This window comes from Podarcis filfolensis (genome assembly GCF_964270895.1).
Source record: "Podarcis filfolensis genome assembly, chromosome: 2".
Classification (NCBI taxonomy): Eukaryota; Metazoa; Chordata; class Lepidosauria; order Squamata; family Lacertidae; genus Podarcis; species Podarcis filfolensis.
In genome coordinates this window covers 90026665-90051962 of record NC_139605.1, presented here as the reverse complement: position 1 = coordinate 90051962, position 25298 = coordinate 90026665, and the positions used below count along the sequence as shown (strand labels likewise).

Genomic DNA, 25298 nt, shown 5'->3' with positions numbered 1-25298 from the left:
CCGCAGGAGAGCCATGTTAGTCTCTTGAAGCAAAAAACCACCGGAGCTCTGTAGCATCAGTTTTGTGGTCTCATGCTCACTTTGTCAGATGTGTTTATTTCTACCAAATAGCTTACCTTCACCTTAATAGGACGACAGTAGTACAAACTCTTCTGACGGCTAAAACTTCATTCTTGATTGGTCATGTACTGTGGCTTAATAAGCACAACTGCTGAATAATGTGCCTCTTGAAACGTTGCTGCACTCTGTACTACTCAGATGCTTGCTCATTCCTTCTTTTGTGTGTCTAATTTTCAGTGCCGCTTGTTGACATTGCTAGATGATAACAGCCTGCATTTATGGACCCTGAAACAGACCCACAGCAATATGTCTGAGCTGCAGGAAGAAAGACATTTCACTCTCCGAGGGCCTCCTGGGTAACTGGGATACTTCTTTCTCCATCAGAAGTGGGCCAGGAGATGAGTTCTGATAGACACAGCTTTTTGTTTTGTTTTTATTGTTTAAGCAAATGCCTGCTTTTTTACTAGTTCTGTGCGCTCTGGAAAGCCTGTTTCTCATTTCTAAATTGGGAAGAAAGGTTGCGTGCATGTGTGTTACATGACTTTCTACAAACTAAGGGTTTATTCAGAAGTAATATTCGCCAACCTTCATGTTGTGCAGGGATTAGGAGTGTAGACTTGTACTTTCCTCTGTCTTAATGGAGCTGAGTTCTTCCATACATCTTTGAGCAAGCCACAGTTTGAATTTTTGGGGGGGGGGGATTGCTGCAGATTTTGTTGCACCAAGTGATTCACTAGCTTAAAGTTTGAGTGTGCACTTATAAAATGTTTAGTACATAACCTGCTCATTTGTTTTGTCTTTAAACCCTGTTTAAAATATTCTATTGATTGCTTAAATCAGTGGTGTCCAAACTTTTTTCAAAGAGAGCCAGATTTGATGAAGTGAAGGGCCGTGAGGGCCGACCAAAGTTGTTGGGCTTCTTTTAGGATTTTACCCCAGGAAATAAACTGCCACGGGGCAGGATTAAACCAACCAGTGGGCCGGATTGGACCCTCGAAATGGACTTTGGACACACCTGGCTTAAATCGTTTGTTCCTGTAGAGTTGTAGGACAGCTTACTAGCAAGTTTCTGTTCCCACATTAATGTTATGCATTAGCCCTTTTTGTATCATATGTCCTCCCCCCTGGCAACTGCAAATTGTGGGATGAGAATTTATACTTAAATATCTGGTAATGAATAACGATTTCCGAACCCTTTACACACAGCTGTTGGATCAAGTATCTGCTTTGTATTACAGTTTATACAGGCTGCCTGGGCAACTAATTTCACCCAGCTGTAATTTACCAGTATCTCTTTTCCCCTCCACTTACAGTTCCCCTCCAAGTGCTACCCAGGTAACAGCAATCCTCGCACACTCGTCGCAGGAACTTCTTTATCTTGGCACCGAGAGTGGTAATGTCTTTGTGGTGGAGATCCCATCCTTCAGAGTGCTAGAAGACCGGACCATCAGTCCAGATGTGGTGCTGCAACGGTAAAATGAGACACTGGAGTTGCACTATCTAGGGATGATTTCGGGGTGTTGTGTTACGCATGCGTTACGATGAGGGTAAAAAGCCTGCAAGACCTTTGAACACTGGTTATATTAACATATTAACATGAAGTAGTAGTATTGGTGCCACCTCTGTGGTTGCTCTGGAAATGTATTCAAGTCCCTGCCTACATGGTCTACTCAAACTCTTTCTTGTTCCTGGGACTTGCATGTCGTTCTGGTTACACGGCAGCTTCTTAATTCCAGTGTTATATGCTGGTTTGTTGGTGTGGATGAGCAGCTCTCTCTGTCCTGGCAAACTGAGCTTCACAGGTAAACCAGGAACTGTACTCAGCCCTGCCCCCCCCCCCCGGTGTTTTGGGGGCATTTAAAAAAAATTCCCGGTGTGACTGTGGTGGCAGGAGGGGAGTGTAAAAGTCCAAGTAAGGTTCAGAAGCTTGTTTTTGTTTTCAGGATTCAGCTTTCACCCTTTAATAACTTAAATACAGTGGTACCTTGGTTTTCGAATGTCTCCGTTGACGAACGTTTCAGAACTTGAACGCTGTAAACCCAGAAGTAAATGCTTCGGTTTTCGAACATGGCCTCGGAAGTTGAACATGTCATGCGGCTTCCGTATTGAGTTTTCAGTTTTCAAACGTTTCAGAACTCGGACTGGCTTCCGGAATGGATTATGTTTGAAAACCAAGGTACCACTGTACATTAGTTGTGACTACCTTTTAAATACTTCATAATAACTGTGGTACCCTTCCCCAACCTAGTGCTGTCCAGATGTTGCAGGCTGCAACTCCCATAATGTCTGACTGTTGGCAATACTGGCTAAGGCTGTTGGGAGTCTGGAGTCTGACACTGTCAGGAAAATACCAGGTTGAGCTACAGCAATGTTGTCAGTATAAGTCAAATTGACACTTCCATCGCTTAAGAAAAAAAAGGAGAGTGAATAGAATTATTTAATTGTAACAACAGTGACTCAGGACATGGGAAACAATTTCATCGACTGGAGATTTCGGTGCTTCTATGGGAGAATCACAAGGAGCGAGGAGTTGGTGGGAAATGGCATCAAGATCTTTTATGGGAAGCAGTTAATAAATGGAATAAAAAACAAATTATCAGAATGCCACTGGGCTGCAGTGGCAGATATAGATGTTAGGGCAGCATACTTAGGATGGAGGCTATGAAGCTTCAAGCAGGTGGTTTTAGCCTGGCTATTTTCCAGGATGCCCAAATTGATCCCTGACATGATAGTGCAAAGGTGGAGAATTTCCAACTGTTTCCTTTCTATCCTTCCATATATTGGTGGCTTCATTGGCATTCATAATAATTCATAACCTTTCTCCCCGCATTTCTTCGCAGTGTGCCAGAGGAGTACCTCAACAGAAGGTCCCTTGAATTGGTGGAAGCCTTACGGGAACATCCCCAGAACCCCAATCAGATCTTGATTGGCTACAGCAAGGGCCTCATTGTCCTCTGGGACTTAATAAATAACAAAGCGACACACCATTTCCTTGGCAATCAGGTACTAATACCTTCTGGGGCTGTGAGTCGCAGCCAGGAAAGCTTTTCATTCCTGGAATATACAGCAAGGTGCAGGGAGAATTCCGTATAGGAAAACAGAACAGGAAAGCCTACTTGAGCAATTAATTATGTATTCTATGTAGCATGTTGTAATGGAATCCTGGAACCATTTTTTAATGCTGATGTGGAAGAGACAAACCCAGGAGGTGGATGCTTAACCTTGCAGTTCATTTACACAAAGTCACTCTGAGCTGGCACACATGAAGTTAGTCCCGGGGCTACAGATCTTCAGTCCTCAGAATAAGATTGCATCCATAACTGTGTATAAACCGCACATACTGCCCCTCTCCAAATCCAGTTCTGTATTTGGAATAAGCTTTAAGTCAGGCTTGCCAGAGGCCACCTTTTAGTTTCTGACCCTTCAGTAGGGTACTGTAAGCGCAGGTTTTTCATTTGTTCCCTCGCAACCATGAGGGCTAAGAAACTTATTTCCATTCTCCGAGACTTGCATGCAATCCCATCCTCGTGATGGTCAGGTGACCGAATTCTGTGACTAGCAGAACACACACAGTTCTTGGTGGGGTGTTTCTTCTGAATTGGACCGCAGTGGTGATGAGACCTTTGAACTTTTGTTTGCTGATTCTCCCTAGCAACTGGAAAACCTCTTCTGGCAGAGGAACGGCCGCCAGATCATCAGCTGCCATTATGACGGGAGTTATGCCCAGTGGCCTGTCTCAAGTGATGATAGGCAGCCAGAACCCCTGGAAAGCAAAGTGCCTTACGGTCAGTATGGGCGGGGGCTGGCAGTGCATGCCTTCGGAACCGTACATGATTTGACGTGTGTTCAGAGCAGTAAGTCTTTACAACATGGGGCCCACCAAGCTGAATGCTGCCCTCTTGAGGCTCAAACGTCTGAATTGTGCCTGCCTGAGGCGGCAAAAACAAGAGAATTGTTATATTGTGGCCTGCCAAAATGCATATGTCACAAAATATATTTTGTGTAGGCCTTAATTAGAGCTCCACTGAATTGGAGCAGTACCCTTGGCAAGTGATGGCATCTGAGGATCAAAGTCTTGCTAAAGTGATGGTGGCTTTCCAGATGTTGGAGCTGCGGGAGCCAGTGGGAATTAGTTGGCTTTCTACTGTTAGGAGTGCCTTTAGTGAGTGACTGGTCTGTTTTTAGTACAAGTAGTTTCTCTAGCGTTTGATTCATAAGCAACCTTCATTACATGGGTATTCATGGTGCTTCTGATTGCACTGTCTGCGTGGATAGCAAGACGAGGTGGTCAGGGCAAAGTTATGTAATGAACACTTTCTCCTTCATATGGGAAAATTAGGGGTGTGTTGCCATGCCGTGTCAGGTTAAATGATAAAACTAAAAGATTCTCCAGCTACTTTCGGTCGTGTGGATTTTTGACTAAAATAATTGTCTTGGATTTGAAATGGTTTTATATGTGCAGTTGTTTTCATATTTGTTTATTGCATTGTGAAATTGCTTTGTGGTGCTTAAAGAAATAATAAATTGACAACAGTATAATAAAATAAGCATTTATTTAAAACATGGCATCTTCTTTAAAAATCTGCCCTTCTAGGTCCTTTTCCTTGCAAGGCCATCTCCAAGATTTACTGGCAAACAACAAAGAACGGGTAGGTACTTTGGCAGATATTACAATACTGCCCATTCTCCTAAGATTCTAGAGTGACCTTTTAGTAACAAGAGCTGAGCTGCTGCTTGCTAGAAATTCTGCAGCTGACTGAGGTGTCAGCAAAAGTCCTCTCTTTATAATCTGAACACTGAAAGCTGATCCACATAATGGAAGGGCAGTTAGAAATTGCCTGCTCTTTTCAATCCACTCAGAAATAATACTGTCATAGTTTTTTTTTATATAAAAAAATTAGGATTTATGTCTTACATTTTACCATGAATTCCTTCCTAGGTGGCTTACAAACAAATAATCCTAAAACAATAACAATCTATATCTATAGCAATATAATTAAAAAGGAGATAAAAGCAGCAAATAAAAACAGCTAAAAAGCAAACACAGTAATATTAAATATTATGAGAGAACAGGTGGACTTCTTGAAACATCTAAAAAATGATGTATCTGGTTCTAAGTGATCCTGCTGAAGGAGACTCTTCCATAGTTTGGGTGCCACCATGGAGAAGGCCCTCACTCTGGTGACCACGGTTCTGACTTTTCGAAAGAGGGAAGGGGGCACACAGAGAAAAGTGCTTGTCAATGTTAAGCGATGGGTAGTGAAAGCTGACCTTGAGATCCTGTGCCCAGGCCACTTAGGACTTTAAAGGAGCAAATTTGTGCTTCTCTGATTGCTAGAGACTTAAGAGAAATTCTAAAGATTCAGGGGGGTGCATTTTGCCACAAGAGATAATTATTCTGTCTCTGCAGTGGTTTGGTTAGCTTGTAGCATGAAATGCTTTTAAGTTGGAGGAAGGTACCTAAATTGTATATCTGTTACATTTTCTTTTTCTCTAAGGCTTCCTTACATTATATTTCAAGGAGGGATGCCACGGGCCAGCTATGGTGACAGGCATAGCATTTCTGTCGTTTATGGCAATCAGCAAACTGCCTTTGACTTTACATCGCGAGTGATAGACTTCTTTGTTATTGCCAACGCAGATCCACTTGCAGGTATGTGGCGGTTTTTGATTTCTCGGGGAGCTTTAGTTGGAACTACATTTTACTTTGAGGGTTCTGATTCTGGGTGGTGCTTGGAGTTGAACTACCCAATGTGTTGTTATTAGCGCCAGATTTGGGTGATCATTGTGGAATACTAGTTGTGTGTTGGATTTTTTTGTTTTGCAGTAGTTTATTTTTTGGTAAACTAGTAAACGGATGATGTTTTGTATTTATAGGCTCCATCTTTTGGGAGCTAAAAATGTAAAGCATTTTAATAGAAATATAGAGAACCTTGATAGCAATTGCAGCTTTCAGCTGTGAAAATGACCATTGGAAATCTTTCATGGGGGTAGGATGCTGTTTCATAGTGCTAGATCAAGTACCGTATTTTTCACTCTATTGGACGCACCAGACCATAGGAGGGGGAGAACAGGAAAAAAAAAATTCTTGTTCTCCCCCTCCAAGTCAAGGTGCGTTCTGTGCGTTCGAGGTGCGTTCACCCGAAGCCTCCGGAGCCCAGCGGGAGTTCCGGAGGCTTTGGGTTCCTTTCGGCCTGCTCTTTGGGGCTGGCGGGGGGTGGGGAGCGCTGCTTTCCCCACCGCCAGCCTCCAAACCAGGTCGGGTTTGGAGGCTGCTATCTGCAAGCCTTGGGAGCTCAGCGCACCCCAGGCTTCAGGATGCAGGCTGCTATCCGCAAGCCTGGGGAGCCCGGCGGGCACTCCCGCCGAGCTCCCAAGGCTTGCGGATAGCTTCCTGAAGCCTGGAGAGCGAGAGGGGTCGCTGCGCACCGACTCCTCTCGCTCTCCAGGCTTCAGCGAAAGCCTGCATTTGCTCCATAGGACGCACACACATTTCCCCTTCATTTTTGGAGGGGAAAAAGTGTGTCGTATAGAGCGAAAAATACGGTAGATAGTACTGAACTACAACCCGCATCATCACTGACCATAAGCCATGCTGAATGCAGCTTATTTGTTTAAGAGTTTTTATACCTCTTGGCTAACAACACAGCATACAGTATAATTTAAGCAGGAATATAAAACAGGTGTAAAACCATATATCCATTATAAACACAGCAACACTAAGTCTAAACTCCAACCAGCACCAGCACCATAATATTCCGTATAAGTTGGAAGTCCAGCAACATCTAGAGGACCACAGATTACCCACTATTACACAAGAGATTCTTCATAGATTGCATCTGCAGTGCTGCCCTTAATTACTCTCCGAGACGTGTATCAATTTCTTGAAATTATTTATACACTGTTATGAAAAGTGCTCAGTGTGGTTTACTGTAAAATCCATTAAACAATAGAATCCAGCGGCATTAAAAGTCAGCACAAAGCTTAACTAAACAGATTGGGACAAACGGCTGGCATCCATAGCAAACACTTCAGTAAACAGGTAAGTTTTCCACATGCTGAAACTGCATCACTGTAGGCATATGACTCATTTAGTTTTACAAACACATGGCTATTAGTGAGAAGGAAGTCAGCCCAGTTCTCCTTGTCCATGAAAACAGACTTTTAAGGTGAAAGGACACTATTTTACCTTCCTGCCGCAGCGGTACCTGTTTATCTACTTGCACTGGTGTGCTTTCGAACTGTTAGGTTGGCAGCCGCCGGGACAGAGCAACGGGAGCTCACCCCGTCATGGGGATTTGAACCACCGACCTTCTGATTGGCAAGCCTAAGATTGCTTCTGGGCAAGAGGAGTGGTGTTAGGTGGAGTTCCTCAGCATTTTGGGTCTGAGCGATTGTCTCCCAACTTGTTGTTGCACAGCTGTTCACACAGGCCACGTGTGCAACAGGGCATACAGGAACTGAAGAAGGAAGTGCTACAACTGCTGCAGGCTTAGCCCAGGAAGTCGTTCAGTCATCTGAGGTTCCTGTGGTTGGCCAGCTTCCCTGTAACTGACCGCTTAAGCCTAATGGGAATCTGCCTTGGCTCACCTCACATGCTCCTTCCTTCGCTCAACAGAGTGTGAGAGTGGGCCACTCATTGTGCACCAAATCCACTTAGGTTAATGTGTAATGCTTATGTAATGGCTCTGGTGGTGTTGGGAAGCTATTCTTTCACTTACCGAGTGTCTGTGCTGTGGGCAAGATGCTTTCAGAGCTGATAATTTGGGACGACTTCTTACAATGCATTATGTAACTGGAGAGGTGGAGGACAGAAACGCTTTGTATCGTGTCAGTTTTGTGTAAATGGCTGCTTTTCCTGTCCTCTTCATAACACAAGAGCAGGGCTTCTATCTTTTCCAGTAAGTGGGGCTGGAAGGGCAGAAAGCAGTCCTTTTTTTGCAATTGGTTTGCTACTATAGCTGGAGTACAATGTATGCCTGCTGTCTCTGCCTCGGTACTAAATGCACCATTAGAAACAACCCTTTGAGATTGCTTAATGCTACTACTTGGCAACTTCCAATGAAAGGATACACGATCAACTATGCTCAGCAAAGATGACTTTGCTAGCAACGTTAACTTTCAAAGAACTTGGTGCTTGGAAATTTTTGCAGATAGGGGGTTCCAAATAAGTTGTCTTAAGCTTTTATCCCTCCCTAGCAGTTCGAAAGCACGTCAAAGTGCAAGTAGATAAATAGGTACCACTCCGGCGGGAAGGTAAACGGCGTTTCCGTGCACTGCTCTGGTTCGCCAGAAGCGGCTTAGTCATGCTGGCCACATGACCCAGAAGGAGTACGCCAGCTCACTCAGCCAATAAAGCTGTCCAGAGTTGTCCGCGACTGGACCTAATGGTCAGGGGTACCTTTACCTTATGCTGAAATGTGAAAACTGTGGGCAGTATCCAACTAATTCGTTCTGTCAGCACAAGGGTTTCTGCTTACATAGTGGAACACTGCCCCCCCATGGACCCCCTAAATCTGTTATGGGTTTCCCCCCAACCCTCCAGAGCAGATTTGCAGCGGGTGTGAGATGCACATGGAGGAAGGGGAAGTTCCTTTGTGCAGGTGGAAATCCTTCTGCTGAAAGAACAAATTAGTTGGATTCTGCCCTCCCACAAACCCCCATAGTTTAATGTTCCATAGAAAACAAAAGGCTAGCATGTATAATAAATAAAGAGACACTTGATTAGTATACCTGGCATCCCCATATTATTTGATTATTCACATATTCCAGCCCTATATGATGGATCACAGTATCTATGGGCAGTGTAGAAATTGTCAGTGGCAACAGATGCTGAAGAACCTTTCTTTAAAAGGAACAGGGTGTTCAGCTCTTTACAAAGGCTCTCTCCTGATTAGAGAGTCATTTGTATGTTTACACAGAAGCAAGTCCTGCTGTTTTCAACAGTGCCTGCTTCCTAAGTAAGTGTGTGTAGGATTGCAGTTTTAGACAGTTACTCATATGAGTGGTGCCTGTTCATTGATTGGCTAAATTTGCTTATGAGTATAAGCAACACATTTCAATCTTGTGTTGGACTGTGCCTGCTCTGCAATATAGGTGCATACATCAAAAGAGGCATTCTGTCCTATGTGCTTTTCTTAACATAGTGGTTCATACCCCTGTTAATGTATATAATCTGCTGTGAGGTAATTGGGACCATTTTTTTAAAGTCTTATCAGAAGATATTAGTTGCTTTAAGTTTAAACCATGCAGTCCTACTCCCTTAAAAAAAACCTACATCGGTTTTAAAATGGCAAATACTGAAATGATAAAACATAAAGGGAATTGCCTCTATCCATTTTAAATTACTGTAATACTTCGATTAGTTTAAAATGCACCGTGACTTCTTCTTTTTGTTGCAAAGGTGCTGTGCATCTCCATGTTGGAGGAGCCACCTTTTGCCAAGTTCATTTATAACGGAAAACAATACGACATGTGATTCTGTGACACATTGTGCATTTTGCTTTCCAAAAGCAGAGCAGTGATGAGTTTCTGGAGCCGGCTGCAGAAGCGGCTTTCCGTTTGTAATGAAATTCTTCTTGTTCTCAAACGGATCAACCGCTCTCAGAACCAGCAACGCTGCTACATTTTAAGCAGCTTACTTTGCTGGGATTGGCCTAAGTTCCTAGAAATGGTCTAACATACCACTAACTGGGTCACTGCTGAGCATGCACAATGCAGCCTGTCTTTTACCTGTTAAAGGATGGCAGATGAAAAGAGTCACATAGCCCACCTGCTTGCATCGGGTCCTTGATTTCCAGTTCTCGGTCATTTCACGTGACATTTTTTACTCCATAGATAATCTTGGATAAAGCACATAAATGGCCTATTAGAGGTGTCGGCGATTGCACTACAGGAACTTGGATTGGGCAGAAAAATAAAACTTGTGCTTCACAGACGTGCACTTTGTTGTTGTTGTTTTTGAAGAATTTATACCCTGCCCTTCAGCAGGTTTCCAGGCAACTTTCAAAGTGAACATTTCAATACAGTGAAGATGAAAGCAGACATGAAAACACCGTAATATAAAAGAGCAGCATAAAGGAAGCGGGAGTAAAAACAAAAATTCAAAGCAGCTTAAAAACAAAGCACAGATGATTGCAGGGTGGGGAGCCCATCAGCTAAGTTTGACACAGAGTAAAACCCACTGGAATTAATAAACATGCCTAAGTTAATGAATTTCAATGGCTCTACTCTGCGTAAAGCTTTTGAAACTACTTTTTTGACTGGGAAAATAAAATATTTTTGCCTACTGCCTAAATGACACCAGATTAAGCTCTAGTTGGGCCTCCCTTCAGAGCCAGATTTAGGGCAGTGCGATTGGTTCCCTCGCACTGGGCACCAAGCTGAGGGGGGTGCTTTAACTATGATGCAGTGCATGCGCAGAATGGAAGGCGAAAGGTAGGGACACCGAATTTTGGTCTCACAATGCACCACTGAAATTTGAAAGACCAAAGTCCACCTTTGCTCCCTTGAAGAGAGTATTCTGCAATTGGAGTGAACCACTGAGCAGAGCAGTCTGTTTCCCGCTTCATGTGGCCACACATGAAAGCAAATTGTTCTGGTGAAGGGCTTTGAAGGCCGAAATCAACACTTTGACTTGAGCCTTGGAACAAATGGGGGAGACAGTGCAATTGACGAAACCACAGGCATAATGTGCTTTTGAAAAGATTTTATTTGATATGTTCTTAATCCGTTTAAAATGCTTTACATACGTGTCTTCTTTCTTTTTTTAAAATTGTATTCTTTTGCTGCTTGGTTATTTGCCTCCATTGGGAGAAAGGAAAAGATAAATAAAATGTATATAGTACCATCTCTATATTTTCTTCTTTGCCAGGGGCAGGTCTGGCTGGTTTCTTTGCCAGGGGATGTGCGGTCTAAACTAGACCAATGGAAGAAGGATGAAAATAGAGACAAGGGTAGAGAAGGGGAGGAATTGTGTGATTATTTCAAGATCCATAATGTAACTAATATTGCTCAGCCCCAAGCCTAGATAAACCATGCTGCTTATTTGTGTCCACTGATGAAAGTACTTCACGATCGTTTTCTCCCTGCTGCCTCTCCCCCAGTGAAATGATGGCTATTTATTGATTCCTTTTCCTGCAGAATTTGATGACCCATCTGCAATGGTGGTGCTAGCAGAGGAAGAGCTAGTAGTCATAGATTTGATGTCTCCAGGCTGGCCATCGGTGCAACCCCCATACCTGGCATCTCTTCACTGTTCAGCCATCACATGTTCCCACCATGTCTCCAACATCCCTCTCAAGTTATGGGAAAGGATCATCAGTGCCGGGAGTAAACAGAACTCCCAGTTCTCTAATATGGTATGACTTGCATGCATGAACGTTGGAACAGAATGAACGAGTCCCTTTCATATTAATACTGGATTTCACACTGCATCTGAAGTCCCGCTTGAGAGATAGAAGGCACAAGCAAAGGATGAAGCCGTTTCAGCAATGTAATCTTGCATTCCAGCCTGAGTACTCAAAGATAATTATGGACCCCAGACCCAAATCTGTTTGCTTATCTCATTTATTGCATTTATATCCTGCTTATCCCCCCCCCCCAAGAAGATCAGATTGGCATATGTGGCTCTTCTCCCCTATTATCTTTGTAACGAACCCTGTGAGATAAGTTAGGCTGTGAGAGACTAGCCTAAGGTCACCCGGTGAGCTTTCATGACCGGGTGGGAATTTGAACCTTGATCGCCCAGGTCCCAGCTCAGCACGCTAACCATTACACCACACTGGCTCTCATGTCCTGGGGCACTGTAGGAATAATGCATTTTTTAAGGTCTCTGCCTTCTTGGGGAGCAATGCCTTCTATGTTCACTGACTCTAGAGGTCCTGGGGTGCTCCAGTGAGATCTTGCAGGTCTTTCCAAGTTCCCATGACATCTTGCACAGGGGCATCTCAGACCTGGTGCGTGGAGAGCGCCTTGCTTCCCAAGCAAGACAGAGAGCTTAAATGCTCTTTTCGTGCTAGGAAAACGCACCACAAAAAGCTCTTTGCTTTGCTTGCTTTTGATTTGCGGGATTGCAGTCAGCGGCCTTCAACAGCATATGGTTGAAATTGCTGAAGTGTTAAACACGTATAGGATGCAATGTTAAAGGTAAAGGGACCCCTGACCATTAGGTCCAGTTGTGGCCGACTCTGGGGTTGCGGCACTCATCTCGCTTTATTGGCCGAGGGAGCCGGTGTACAGCTTCCGGGTCATGTGGCCAGCAGGACTAAGCCGCTTCTGGCGAACCAGAGCAGCGCACGGAAACGCCGTTTACCTTCCCGCCAGAGTGGTACCTATTTATCTACTTGCACTTTGACGTGCTTCCAAACTGCTAGGTGGGCAGGAAGGATGCAATGTACTGCACAAGAAAACATGCTGAATTATATTGTTAGTTTGCCTGCGCAACTTGTCACAGAATTCAGAAATTTAATAACTTTAATTTGGGGGTGTTTGTGGCTCAGGGACTGAGGATCTGTTTTGCATGCAGAAGTTCCTAGGTTCAGTCTTGGGCATCTCTTCTCTGAAACCCTGAGAGCCACTGCCAGACAGTGCAGCTAGAAGAACCAATCTTCTGACCTCTGTTTTAAGGCAGCTTCTGTGCACCCCACCCTAATCTAGATTTCTGGTTCCCTCTGTTGCAAAGGACTCTGGCTCTGAGCTCACATCTAGATGCAGACAAGCAAATTTTACACGTTTTGTACACTGCTGAGAGATCAGAACACTTGAAGACAATATTCTGCACCCTGACAAAGTTGTAGTTGCTGTGGGTTCGGTTTCAGAAAGCCCCAATAGTTACAGTTTGCAAATATTTACAAGCTTTCTGCAGCAGCAGCTGCTTACAGAAAAAAAATGTAGGTTAATGGATTCCTCCCCATCTTATATTAAATCTTACCATAAGGAAATTGGCTAGTAAAACCTTAAGAATGTATGCCTTAATCCAAACAAAGCTTAATCTGCATAGATTTGGTGTTCAATGCTTTCCTGCTCCCTCTGTGTCTTCATTGCTTATGTACTTCCAACTTTGCATCCATTCTGTCCCAATTTCTGTTTTCCTAGCAATGGCCAATTAATGGAGGCACCAGCAAGGCTCCAGATCCTCCCCAGAGAGACTTGCTGCTTACTGGGTAGGTATGAAAACAGATGTTCTTCCTCTGGTTACCATTCTGGGGCTTCTGACCTCACGTTTTGTTTCCACCTCTGCTTAGTCAGTCCAATACAGCATGTGAGAATCATCATTTGTGGAACAGCCATTAAAGTGATTACCATTTTGAACTTGGGTATTTAACACTTTGATGGTAATGAACTCTTCTGAAGGCAGAAAGTTCCAAAACATTACCTGTTTGTGTGCGTAAAGGTAAAGGGACCCCTGACCATTAGGTCCAGTTGTGACCGACTCTGGGATTGCAGCGCTCATCTCGCTTTATTGGCCGAGGGAGCTGGCATACAGCTTCCGGGTCATGTGGCCAGCATGACTAAGCCACTTCTGGCGAACCAGAGTAGCGCACGGAAACACTGTTTACCTTCCTGCCAGAGCGGTACCTATTTATCTACTTGCACTTTGATGTTCTTTCAAACTGCTAGGTTGGCGGGAGCAGGGACCGAGCAACAGGAGCTCACCCCATTGCGGGGATTCAGACTACTGACCTTCTGTTCAGCAAGTCCTAGGCTCTGTGGTTTAACGCACAGCGCCACCCGTGTCCCTGTTTGTATGCGTAGATGTGTATAAAAAGTCTCACATCAAGTGGATGGGATGGAACAATCGTTTCGTTTTGCCCCTCCATATGTCTTTCTCTGTATGCTAAATAGGGCTTTGTTGCTGCTTTTCATCTGGAATTTAAAATATATGTATCCTTAATACTCCTGCAAGGACGAAAGAGGTTTCCTGTCAAGATCCCTGATAAGATTCTCCCAATTAATGGTCCAGGCATCCTGCCAGCCATGCTAAAAGGATAACATTAGCACACAGGAGCTAGAATACTCAGTGTCCCTGAGAACCGAATGTACTGATGTTGTGGAGAGAGGATTGAACGTAAGAGCCCGTCACCAGACTTCGTAAAACCCAGTGGGATACAAGCTAATTTCTGGAATGTCGCTTGGTGTATTTCAAGCAGCAGTGATGCAAGGGGAGAATTCATGTTGATTCACCCAAGCAAGCTTGGTGCCTCAAGTGCCGCAGCATAATGTTCTGTGTTACTTATTTAACACTTTGTATACCACCCCACAAGTTAACGTGGTTTTACAGTTTTGGAATAATGGCTGAGGATCTAAGAGGCATGATACAATAGAGAACAGAGGGGCCAGGTTGCCCTGCAATTTGGTGATGTGATGGAGGAGGCAGAGTGCTCTGGAGGAGCCAGCCACTGGAACTGCGACACACAAGTCGTCGGACATTGTGTGCAGGGCCACCTCAAGATCAAGGAGGCCTGTTCCCCTTAAAACAAATACTGAGGGAGCCAAGGTGGCTTCGCCCCCCACCCCAGTTGATGCACCTGATAGGGAAATGGTAGGAGGAGGGGGAAAAGCCAGCTCAGGTGCCAACCGTTTAACACTGTTAAAGAATGACCAGGCCGAAAGGTCACCACAGGAGATTGCTTGAGGAGAGGGGAGGAGCCCAAATGGCAGCTGGTCCCAGCTGAGCTGATGGAGTGGTCCTTGCTGTCGACTGGCCACTGGTGGGAGACAACATGGATCTAATTAGGCGGCTGCGAACGCATTTCTGTGCACGTCCATCAGATTATTCCTGTCAAGATTTATATTTAATGCTCGCTGCAATGCATGTTCTTTAAGTTGACTTCACTAAGCTGGACAACCTAACAAGAACCCTTATAGAGTGGTAGCCACACGGAACAAAAGCTCTTCCAGCCTGACAAAAATATTAATAGCTTAAGTTTGTGTGGAAACATATATGGAGAGCAATTAACTGCCTTGGGTGGTAGTCTTCAGACTGTTCCAGGAAAGTCCAGTAGGTGGTAGTAGTAGTAATAGTTGTTGTTGTTGTTGTTGTTGTTGTTGTTGTTGTTGTCGTCGTAGTAATAATAATAATAATAAAAATTAATAATAAATTAATTATACATACATACATACATACCCTGCTCATATGACTGTGTTTCCCCAGCCACTCTGGGTAGCTCCCAAACAAAATATTAAAAACATGATAAAACATCAAAAATTAAAAACTTCTCTAAACAGGGCTGCCTTCAGGTGTCTTCTGAAATTCATAAGATTTTTATTAAAGTTTTACAAAAAAGAAAAGTAGAGATTCACAGAATAAAAAAACCATAAATTACAGAAAAAAGAAACACACAAAAGAAAAAAATACAGAAAGAAAAACACAACTAATTAAGAAAAATTAAATTTAAACAAAGAAAAAATAAAACCATTCCATTTTTCCAATAACCTCAATTTCATATGCTTATGTTCTTGACCTCCTCGCACCTTCCCCTTTTTGTATTCCCATTCAAATATTTAATTCAGCAAATTCTTACCCTTTATCAAATGTTTAAACTTTGTACCATAACATATACTATATCCATATTTTTCAACCAATTATCAATACCTTTTTTGCATAATCTTAATAACTTTTATCACTAATTACCACTTATTACCCATCCAAGCACAATTTTAACACTCATTAATTTTATAATATTTCTGAAGATAGTCTTTGAATTTCTTCCAGTCTTCTTCCACCAACTCTTCTCCCAGGTCTCGGATTCTGTCAGTCATTTCCGCCAATTCCATATAGTCTATCAGCTTCATCTGCCATTCTTCCAGGGTGGGTAGCTCTTGTGTCTTCCAATACTTTGCGATGAGAATTCTTGCTGCTGTTGTTGCGTACATAAAGAAATTTCTATCTTTCTTTGGCACCAATTGGCCCACCATGCCCAAGAGAAAGGCCTCTGGCTTCTTAAGGAATGTATATCTAAAAAATTTTTTCATTTCGTTATATATCATCTCCCAGAAAGCCTTAATCTTTGGGCATGTCCACCAAAGGTGAAAGAATGTTCCTTCACTTTCTTTACACTTCCAACATTTATTGTCAGGCAAATGGTAGATTTTTGCAAGCTTGACTGGTGTCATGTACCACCTGTATATCATTTTCATAATATTCTCTCTTAGGGCATTACATGCCGTAAATTTCATACCTGTGGTCCACAACCGTTCCCAGTCAGCAAACATGATGTTATGACCAACATCTTGTGCCCATTTAATCATAGCAGATTTAACTGTTTCATCCTGCGTATTCCATTTTAGCAGCAAGTTATACATTCTTGAAAGTATTTTAGTTTTGGGTTCTAACAACTCAGTTTCCAATTTTGATTTTTCCACCTGGAAACCTATTTTTTTATCCATGTTATAGGCTTCTCTTATTTGAAAATAGTGCAGCCAATCTCGCACCTTATCTTTTAATTTCTCAAAACTCTGCAATTTCAATTTATCTCCTTCTTGTTCCAATATTTCCCAATATTTCGGCCATTTGGCCTCCATATTGGACTTTTTAAGTGCCTTTGCCTCCATTGGTGACAACCACCTTGGGGTTTTGTTCTCCAATAAGTCTTTATATCTTAACCAGACATTAAACAATGCTTTCCTGACAATATGATTTTTAAATACTTTATGAGCTTTGACCTTGTCGTACCACAGATATGCATGCCACCCAAAAACGTTATTAAAACCTTCTAAATCCAAAATGTCTGTGTTTTCAAGAAGCAGCCATTCTTTCAGCCAGCAAAATGCGGCCGATTCATAATAGAGTTTCAGGTCTGGCAGGGCGAAACCACCTCTTTCTCTTACATCGGTTAGTATTTTAAATTTTATTCTAGGCTTCTTGCCCTGCCAGACAAATCTAGAAATATCCTTCTGCCACTTCTTGAAACAGTCCATCTTGTCCACAATTTGCAAAGATTGAAACAAAAATAACATCCTTGGCAATACATTCATCTTTATAGCCGCAATTCTTCCCAACAAGGAAAGCTTCAGGTTTGACCATATCTCTAGATCTTTCTTCACTTCTAGCCAACATTTCTCATAGTTATCTTTAAACAAGTTTAGGTTCTTAGCAGTCATATTAACCCCCAAATATTTAACCTTCTTTACTATTGTTAGGCCTGTCTCCTTCTGAAACCTGTCTTTCTCAATTGGTGTTAAATTTTTCTCAAGAACTTTAGTTTTAGATTTATTCAGCTTAAAACCAGCCATCTGCCCAAATTCTTGGATCACTTCCAAAACTCTTTTCGAACTAGATTCTGGCTCCTGTAATGTTAAAACTAAGTCATCTGCAAAAGCTTTCAATTTATATTGCTTAGCTCCGACCTGAATGCCTTTTATCAGACGGTCCCTTCTAATCATATTCAATAATACCTCCAGGACTGTGATGAATAACAATGGGGAAATTGGGCAGCCCAGGTGTCTTCTGAAATTCAAGGCTTCCCCGGTGGGCTTGGAAGCAGTGGCAGGCAAGCTTCCCTGAAAGACCCTTTGCCCACCATTGCAGATATTTCTTTGCAATGTGCAGACACAAGGGTGTGGTTCTGGGTATACAGTCTTCCTTTGCACTGGGCCACAGTGAGGTTCTGTATGTGTGAGATGGCTGTTCACTCCACCAGAATCCCTTTTGGTGTGCATCAGTTCTCCAGCAGTCAAGTCAGCATAGAAAGGGGGTCATGAAAGAGGAAAGTTTTGTAGCCGCCTGGGCTATCTGTATTTAAAGAATTAGTCCAAAAGGATTTCAGTGGCTCATGTGGCAAATGTTCAGTGTGTTCACTTACCTGGAAAGTAAGCCGTGCCGCTGGTGTAATCTGCTTGCCCCCTTCATTTCTCTCCCCCCCCCCCCAAATCAGGCATGAGGATGGCACAGTACGATTCTGGAACGCGTCCGGCGTTTGTCTGAACCTCCTGTATAAGCTGAGCACGGTGAGGGTGTTCCTCACGGATGCTGATCCCAATGACAATCTGAACCAGATGGGGGAGGACGAATGGCCTCCGCTGCGCAAGGTGAGGAGTCTGTGGCCCAGCTCAAACCTTCCAAAGCCAAGGCCTGCAGAACTGAGCAACAGAGAAGCTGCCCCGCAGAAAACCTTGCTTTGTGTTGATATGGTATTTTCTTTCTTGCTTGTCTGCCCTGCTAGGTTGGCTCCTTTGACCCTTACAGCGATGACCCCAGACTTGGGATCCAGAAGATCTTCTTGTGCAAATACAGTAGCTACTTGGCCGTGGCAGGAACAGCAGGGCAGGTACTGAAATGCACTTGGATAGGTTTTGGGGCACACTGCATCCAGTAACATAGACCTTACTTTATCTTTTGCCCCCATCAATTGGGAAATGCAGGAGTTTGAACTTCCCTGCATGTTATGCCCTGTGTTCTACATTAACTTTTCTCCCAATCCTAGTGATCTGCGGAGTGTAGGAAGCATTCTGTACATGTTCAGATACCGTCATGTGCAAATTTCTTTGTACCATCTACACTATTGTAACTGCCAGCTGTGCAGCCAATCACCAGTTAAGCTGTTGTTCTGGCTTGTTCATCTTTGGGTTTTCAGTTTGAATTTGTTCGCTCTCTAAATTATTGTGTTGTTTTGGCCAGCTGGATCCTGGTAGTATATACAGTCATACCTCGGGTTATGGACGCTTCAGGTTGTGTGTTTTCAGGTTGCGCACCGCGCCAAACCCGGAAGTACCGGAACAGGTTACTGCCGGGTTTCAGCGCTTGCACATGCACAGAAGCGCTGAATTGCAACCTGCATGTGTGCAGACGCGGCGCTGCAGGTTGTGAACATGCCTTCCACACAGATCACGTTCGCAACCCGAGCGTCCACTGTATAGTAGGAATGTGTGTATATATGACTTTATATGCGGCAGTGTCTGTATACCAGAACAAGTAGGGAAGATTAAGTTGCTAAGTTGATACTAGGCGAACCATTCCACTAGTCAGTGGACTGTGTTGACAATGCAAACTTTCTGGGCTAGTTTCCAGCTTGCAACTTAATTTTTTTCTATCTCTGCTCTTTAATTCCCTGTCAGAGAGCACCAAGGAGAATCCTTAGTTTTGAATTACTGATTTGGGATAGAGTGACCCTTTCCATGGAAGACATTTTGACAATTCCTGCCTCAACACCGCTGGCCTATTGAAAGCCTTTGTTGCTGTTTAGACTGTGGAAGACAGGGTTCACAGATGCTCTGCCCCATATAATTGGATAAAGAAGTTCATCTATGTCAAGGGGGGGAGCAGAATGGGGACAAATATGCATGTATTCTCCTGTGAAATGCAAAGCTTTTCAAAGAGCCTTAATTCAGGTTAGAAGATAGTTACAACTTGCTCTTGGGCTCTCAGCTGTGACGCGCCCACTCCTCTTCTTTTTGGCTTTCTTAACTTTGAACTGTATCAGATCACCTTCAATGTTGCATATTTAAATTGCTGCGACCTGTTCAGGAACCTTAAGGTCAGGGCAGGTAATAAATCAAAATAAATAATAATAATATACACCGGCTTATGGCATCCGAAACACACTCTTCAGAGTAGATTCCCACTGCACTTGTAGGAGTCATGCTGCTCTTTCAAAAAACCAAAACAATACGCCTGCCTGAGTCATGTGGGCATTGGCCGCAAATGTCAGTTCAGGTTGGATTGCCAAACGAGCTGCTTTGCCTCAGGGCTAGCAACTTGCCCAACCCACCTGTGATGAGAAAGGAGCAGCATGTAGTTTTCTGAATTATGACTCTTCTACTGCTCTTTAAAGACTTTGAATGGGTGAGTGCAGATCATCATGAGCCAAATGGGTAACTCAGTCTGTTGTGCATGTAACTGCCAGGCCTCTCAAGCAAAATGTCCTGCCAAAGCTATGGGCAGAGAATCTTGTCCACATTAGGTCAGAAATAAATGAAAGCAGTGGATAGATTTAGCATTGCTGCAGGGCAGAAACATAAAGATTGTTTTTGCCAAATAGTTTAGTGATAAGATATTAATGAACGGTGGTTGTTGCTGTTGTTTTTTTAAGTGGTGTTGTCCTTACATTCATTGTATTTGGGTTTTGCTGCTTCTTTTGATTATATGCTGTGCCTATCACTTTCAAAAGCTGCCTTGAAAGTATCTGAAAAGGTGGGGTAGAAATAAATTGAAATAAGACTGCTAATGCTTCTTAGATTCACAGTGTGCTACAAGAGCCACTTGGTAAATGACTGCCTCTGTTGCATAATTACATAAGCCTACAACCTCTTTTCTTTTGTTTTACTTCAAAGTGCATTACGCTGCAGGAGGGTGTTAATACACTTAATCAAAAAGTGAATTGGGTTAGCTAGAACTCCCCTGCTGCTGACGTGATGTTGAAAAACCAGTGAGGAAGGATATAGGTGAAATGCAAAATATTCCTCAATGCTTTCGAGGGTAAAGGCCTAGAGGAGGAAATGCATTTGTCCTTGCCTTTGTTCTTGCACAGACTCTGTGGGTTTTGCAATGCTAAGGTTTCAAAACACACTTCCAAATGACCTTCTCCCTTTTCCCTACCCTGCCCCGTCCAGGTACTCGTAATGGAGCTAAATGACGAAGAAGCAGAGCAGGTGGTTGACCATTCAGAGGCGGACCTCCTCCAGGATCAGGAAGGCTATAGGTGGAAAGGTCATGAGCGGCTCAAAACTAAAGATGGGCCTGTTCGGTTTGAGCCAGGCTTCCAGCCCTTTGTCTTGGTCCAGTGTCAGCCGCCAGCTGTGGTCACTTCGCTGGCCCTTCACTCGGAATGGAAACTCGTAGCCTTTGGCACAAGCCACGGTTTTGGGCTCTTTGATCATCAGCAGAAGCGGCTGGTCTTTGTCAAGTAAGGGGGTTACTTCCTGATTGAGATAGATAGATGATAGATAGATAGATAGATAGATAGATAGATAGATGATAGATAGATGATAGATGATAGATGATAGATGATAGATAGATAGATAGATAGATAGATAGATAATGTTTAAATTGTATTCCTGACACAGTGTAGGGTTTAGGTGAAAGTCTTGCATTGAACGTCCAGCCATTTTCAAAAGCCACGTGCTTAAACAGGGTTTTCCTGCCAGACTGGTGAGGCGTAGTTCTAAGGGTTCAACCAGTGAACTGGAAGTCCTGGATAAAAAGTTCGGGCAGGAAATTACTTAGGCAAAGCATTTTCCTCCCAGCCTTAGGCTTAGATCTGCAATAGCTTCTCCTGATTGTTTAAGCGGGTTCTCACAGTGGCCCTCCAGATGCCATAGGAAGCTTGCAAGCAGGGCTGAACACAGCAACGCTCTCCCCGCCTGCAGTTTCCTGAAAAGTGGCATTCAAAAGCACACTGCCTCCGACAGTGGAGGCAGAGCAGAGCTGTCATGGCTAGTAGCCACTGATAGCCTTATCCCCTCTCCTTGAATTTATCTAATCCTCTTTTAAAGCCATCCAAGTTGGTGGCCCTCATGGCCTCTTGCCAGAGCAAGTTGCATAGTTTTAAGTACACACTGTGTTAAGAAGTTGTTTTGTCTGTCCTGGATCTTCCGGCGTTCAGCTTCTCTGGATGTCCTTGAGTTCTAGTGTTATAGGAGAGAGGGAGGAAAAACTTCCTCATCCACTTTTTCTGTGCGGACACCATGCGTCATGTTGTACGCTTCTGTCATATTGGCTCTTTCTTGACTTTTCTCTCAAGTTACAAAGCCCCACTTGTGTGGGGGTAGGTAGGCAGGAGGTACCCCCAACATATTCAGGAATTGGGGAGTTGGAGAGAACTCTGCCTTCCTCTTAGCCCCCACAAAATGCTGAGATCCATCCCAGGCAGCCAAAGATTACTATACTCCAAAGCAGGAAGCTGTTTCCTGACCACAGCTTAGTCAACACTATTAGGCTCAGGCAGGCGTGCTCTCTTGAAGTGCAAAGGTCTTCCCTTCTCCCTTTTGTTGCCTTGGGACAAAGGGAGGCTGAGCCCTCCCTTCCTCCTGATCATTATGGGGAGAAGGTTTTCCCCACAAATGTTACAGGGCGGAGTACACTTCTGCGAAATTAATACTGGTGTGTCCTACAGAGTGATAAAGATCATCAAAGTAATGCATTTAAAGTCCTAAATAGTATAATCCTTGTGGAATGTAAGGGCAAGGCAGTGTGAAATCTTACATGTAGCACTGTTTTTGAAAAGGAAAACAAAAACACACCATCAGATTTACTTTGAATCCTCAGGGCTGTTGAGAAACACTGAAATGGATTTTACTGATGGAATCCCTTTAGAGCCTTCTAGGAAAACTTTAGTAATTGCCAATATTCCACAAACGCAAATACTGTGAACAATATAAAGTGTGCAGTTCAGAATAGTTCTGGTTTTCTGAATGCTCTCTTGCCTGATTTGAGAACTGCAGGCAAAAAGCAGCAGCATTGTCCTGTGTTTCTTTACATCTGGGGTGGCCACCTCAGATGTTGTTGGGCTCCCAAGTCCCATCAGCCATAGCCTATGGCCTGGGGTTATGAGACCTGCAGTCCAACAAGTATTTGCAGGACTACAGTTTCTTACCCCTGATGCAAAGCAACTAAAGGCCTTGCCAATGCCTGTGAATGGTATTTCAGACCTCTGCGCTGCAAAATGCGGTAACACTCTTACTGGGCTTCCAATGTGTGGCTGCAACTTGACCAAAAACAGTTTGGTTTAAAAAGGGAAACTGAACCAGCCCTGTTGGTTTCCTTCTAGGTGTACCTTGCATCCCAGTGACCAGCTGGCCTTGGAAGGCCCTCTTTCCAGAGTGAAGTCCTTAAAGAAGTCCCTCCGCCAGTCCTTCCGACGGATGCGAAGGAGCAGGGTGTCTAACAGAAAGCGACGAACTGCAGAGGTGAGGGGCTGCGCTGTCTCGGCTTCACATACAGTGGTACCCTGGGTTACAGACGCTTGAGGTTACAGACTCCACTAACCCAGAAATAGTACCTTGGGTTAAGAACTTTGCTTCAGGATGAGAATAGAAATTGTGCGGCGGCAGCAGGAGGCCCCATTAGCTAAAGTGGTACCTCAGGTTAAGAACAGTTTCAGGTTAAGAAAGGACCTCCAGAACGAATTAAGTTCTTAATCTGAGGTACCACTGTATTCAGCAAAGCCTTGCTCTGGTGCCACACATGACTTTAGAAAAAGCCCCCTTGTACAGTATTGGATCTCAGCCTTGCCACTCATGGCATTGATATGTCATATGAGGAGGAGATTTGGGCAGCTATAGGCTAATCCTTTTGGAGGAGAATTGTGCCAGTTTCCTGGAGTACGGCAAACTTAGTCTTCTGCCATCATAAAGAGGTGCAAAAGGATTCATTACATGGCCTTAAAGCATTCTCTTTTTCAAAAATAGTTTCTCTTCTTTAAAGCAAGCTTCCCTATAAGAAATGGCTTTTTTTTGGAACTGGCTTGACTTCTTTTTAATAAAACCACCTGACGCCAGCTAACATGCATATTACCGTATAACACACCCCCATGTATAAGACGCCCTCTATTTTTGGGGACTCCAAATTGAGAAAATGGGGGAAGATTGTATCCATGTATAAGACGACCCACAATTTTGAACATCATTTTTTAATTTAAAACCCCCCCTAGACTTATACACAGAAAAGTATGGTGGGTGGGTGTATGCCACTTTATCATTATAATATCATTATCTGCCCACTTGAGAGATGCTAAATTGAATTGGGCCTTGTCCTCTGTTGTCTTTTTGGCACCTACTGCAGACCTTCCTCTTCTGGCCTTTTAAGCACAGATCTTTACAGTCTGTGTCTGTAATGGAACTATTTTAACTGGTAAAGGGCAGGTAAGAAATATAATAAAACAAACGAAAAGGGGTTGTTTGCTTAGTTCTCGTTTTTGTTTTGCGGGCAGGTACAAGAGGGAATTTCCAGGCATGATCATGATGCATTGCAGGAGATAGAGCTAGCTCCTGTCCAGCGGAAGATTGAAGCACGGTCAGCAGAGGACTCTTTCACTGGCTTCGTTCGCACCTTGTATTTTGCCGACACCTTCTTAAGAGACAGTGAGTAAGACCACCTTCGATGTGCTTGAACAATATATTACACCCGCAAAGTATCTACATGGGTAGATAAAACCAGCAAAGTCCGGCATGGGGGCATAAGGAATGGTCTTGCTTGCTTTCCCTTGGCGATATGTGAAACTTCGGCTCATGGGCTTTGTTATCTCTGGTCCAGGTTCCCGGCACTGCCCCTCCTTATGGGCAGGCACCAATGGGGGTACGGTCTATGCCTTCTGTCTGCGTGTTCCTCCAGCCGAAAGAAGAATGGATGAGCCTGTCCGAGCAGAGCAGGGTGAGTGAAAAGATCAGATGACTTTCGATTTAGGTGAAATCGCTGCCGCCCAGATTTAGGATTGAAGGTACCTTTGTAAAATGCCCTGGTGATGAAACCACAGAGACTCTGGATGTTTCTAGACTCCAACTCCCATCATCCTCTGCCTGTTGGCCATGCTGGACCAGGGCTGATGGGAGTTGGAGTCCAACAACATCCAGAAGGTTACACGCTTCCCACCACCTGACTCTTGAGAAGCCTTAGTGCTGTATGTGGAGTAGGGTGTCAGAATCTGTGTGTGCATTCTGGAAGAGCAAAACAAGACACATTTCACTGCAGGACTGTACCAGCCCCCAGGTATGTGCTCTGATTCTTTTAGGAGCAGCATTTTTTGGTAAATAATGTGGTATTCTGAAGGAAACAGTCTTGTACATAAAACACCTACCTAGAAATGTTGTGAGCTTGGGCAACAGTTTTTACTTCATTTTAGCCTCTGTACTTTTTTGGAAAAGTCCTTAACACACCATAAAACAAGCCCAAGGGCTGTTTGTAAATGTTTCTCTCTGGTCACAAAAATCTAGAAAACATTTCGTGTTTAAAAGTCAGGAGGGTCATCCAGCCAGACATAAGAGATGGAATTCATTTCCGTAACCATATCTATAGGATGGTTATGTGTATTTTCCTTACGGATCTAAGGAAGGTGGCTCGGCAGCTTCCCCTTTGGCTTCATGTGCCATTAATCACAGTTCAACCTCCAATACAGAAGTAGGCAAAGTCCAGAGCTGCTTTGTCTTTTACAGAAACCCACCAAGCAGAGCAAAGTGTAAAAGATGTGAAGGATTAAAACACAAAACAAAATAGGGCATCTTTGAGCACATTCTCAGCCTAAGAACTTGTTTTTAGTGCTGGAACTGAACTGAGCGCTCATTTAGTCTTATTTAGCCAGAAATAG

The 25298-nt window shown here is 43.7% G+C and overlaps 1 protein-coding gene across 9 annotated transcripts in view; it reads left to right on the top strand.

Annotated features, from left to right (window-relative positions):
* Positions 1-25298, top strand: part of LLGL2 (LLGL scribble cell polarity complex component 2) — a 70495-nt gene that overhangs the window by 32519 nt on the left and 12678 nt on the right. For 8 of the 9 annotated variants that reach the window (XM_083598116.1, XM_083598114.1, XM_083598111.1 and 5 more), the window contains exons 5-18: positions 298-416; positions 1374-1532; positions 2901-3063; positions 3713-3845; positions 4655-4709; positions 5559-5713; positions 11203-11420; positions 13156-13223; positions 17937-18090; positions 18225-18329; positions 20611-20903; positions 22767-22905; positions 23928-24078; positions 24251-24367. In XM_083598116.1, the coding sequence (XP_083454242.1) occupies positions 298-416; positions 1374-1532; positions 2901-3063; positions 3713-3845; positions 4655-4709; positions 5559-5713; positions 11203-11420; positions 13156-13223; positions 17937-18090; positions 18225-18329; positions 20611-20903; positions 22767-22905; positions 23928-24078; positions 24251-24367 (2029 nt within the window). Of the gene's footprint in view, positions 1-297; positions 417-1373; positions 1533-2900; positions 3064-3712; positions 3846-4654; positions 4710-5558; positions 5714-11202; positions 11421-13155; positions 13224-17936; positions 18091-18224; positions 18702-18918; positions 20904-22766; positions 22906-23927; positions 24079-24250; positions 24368-25298 lie in introns of those variants that run through there. The other variant, XR_014544335.1, reaches the window with a different exon arrangement.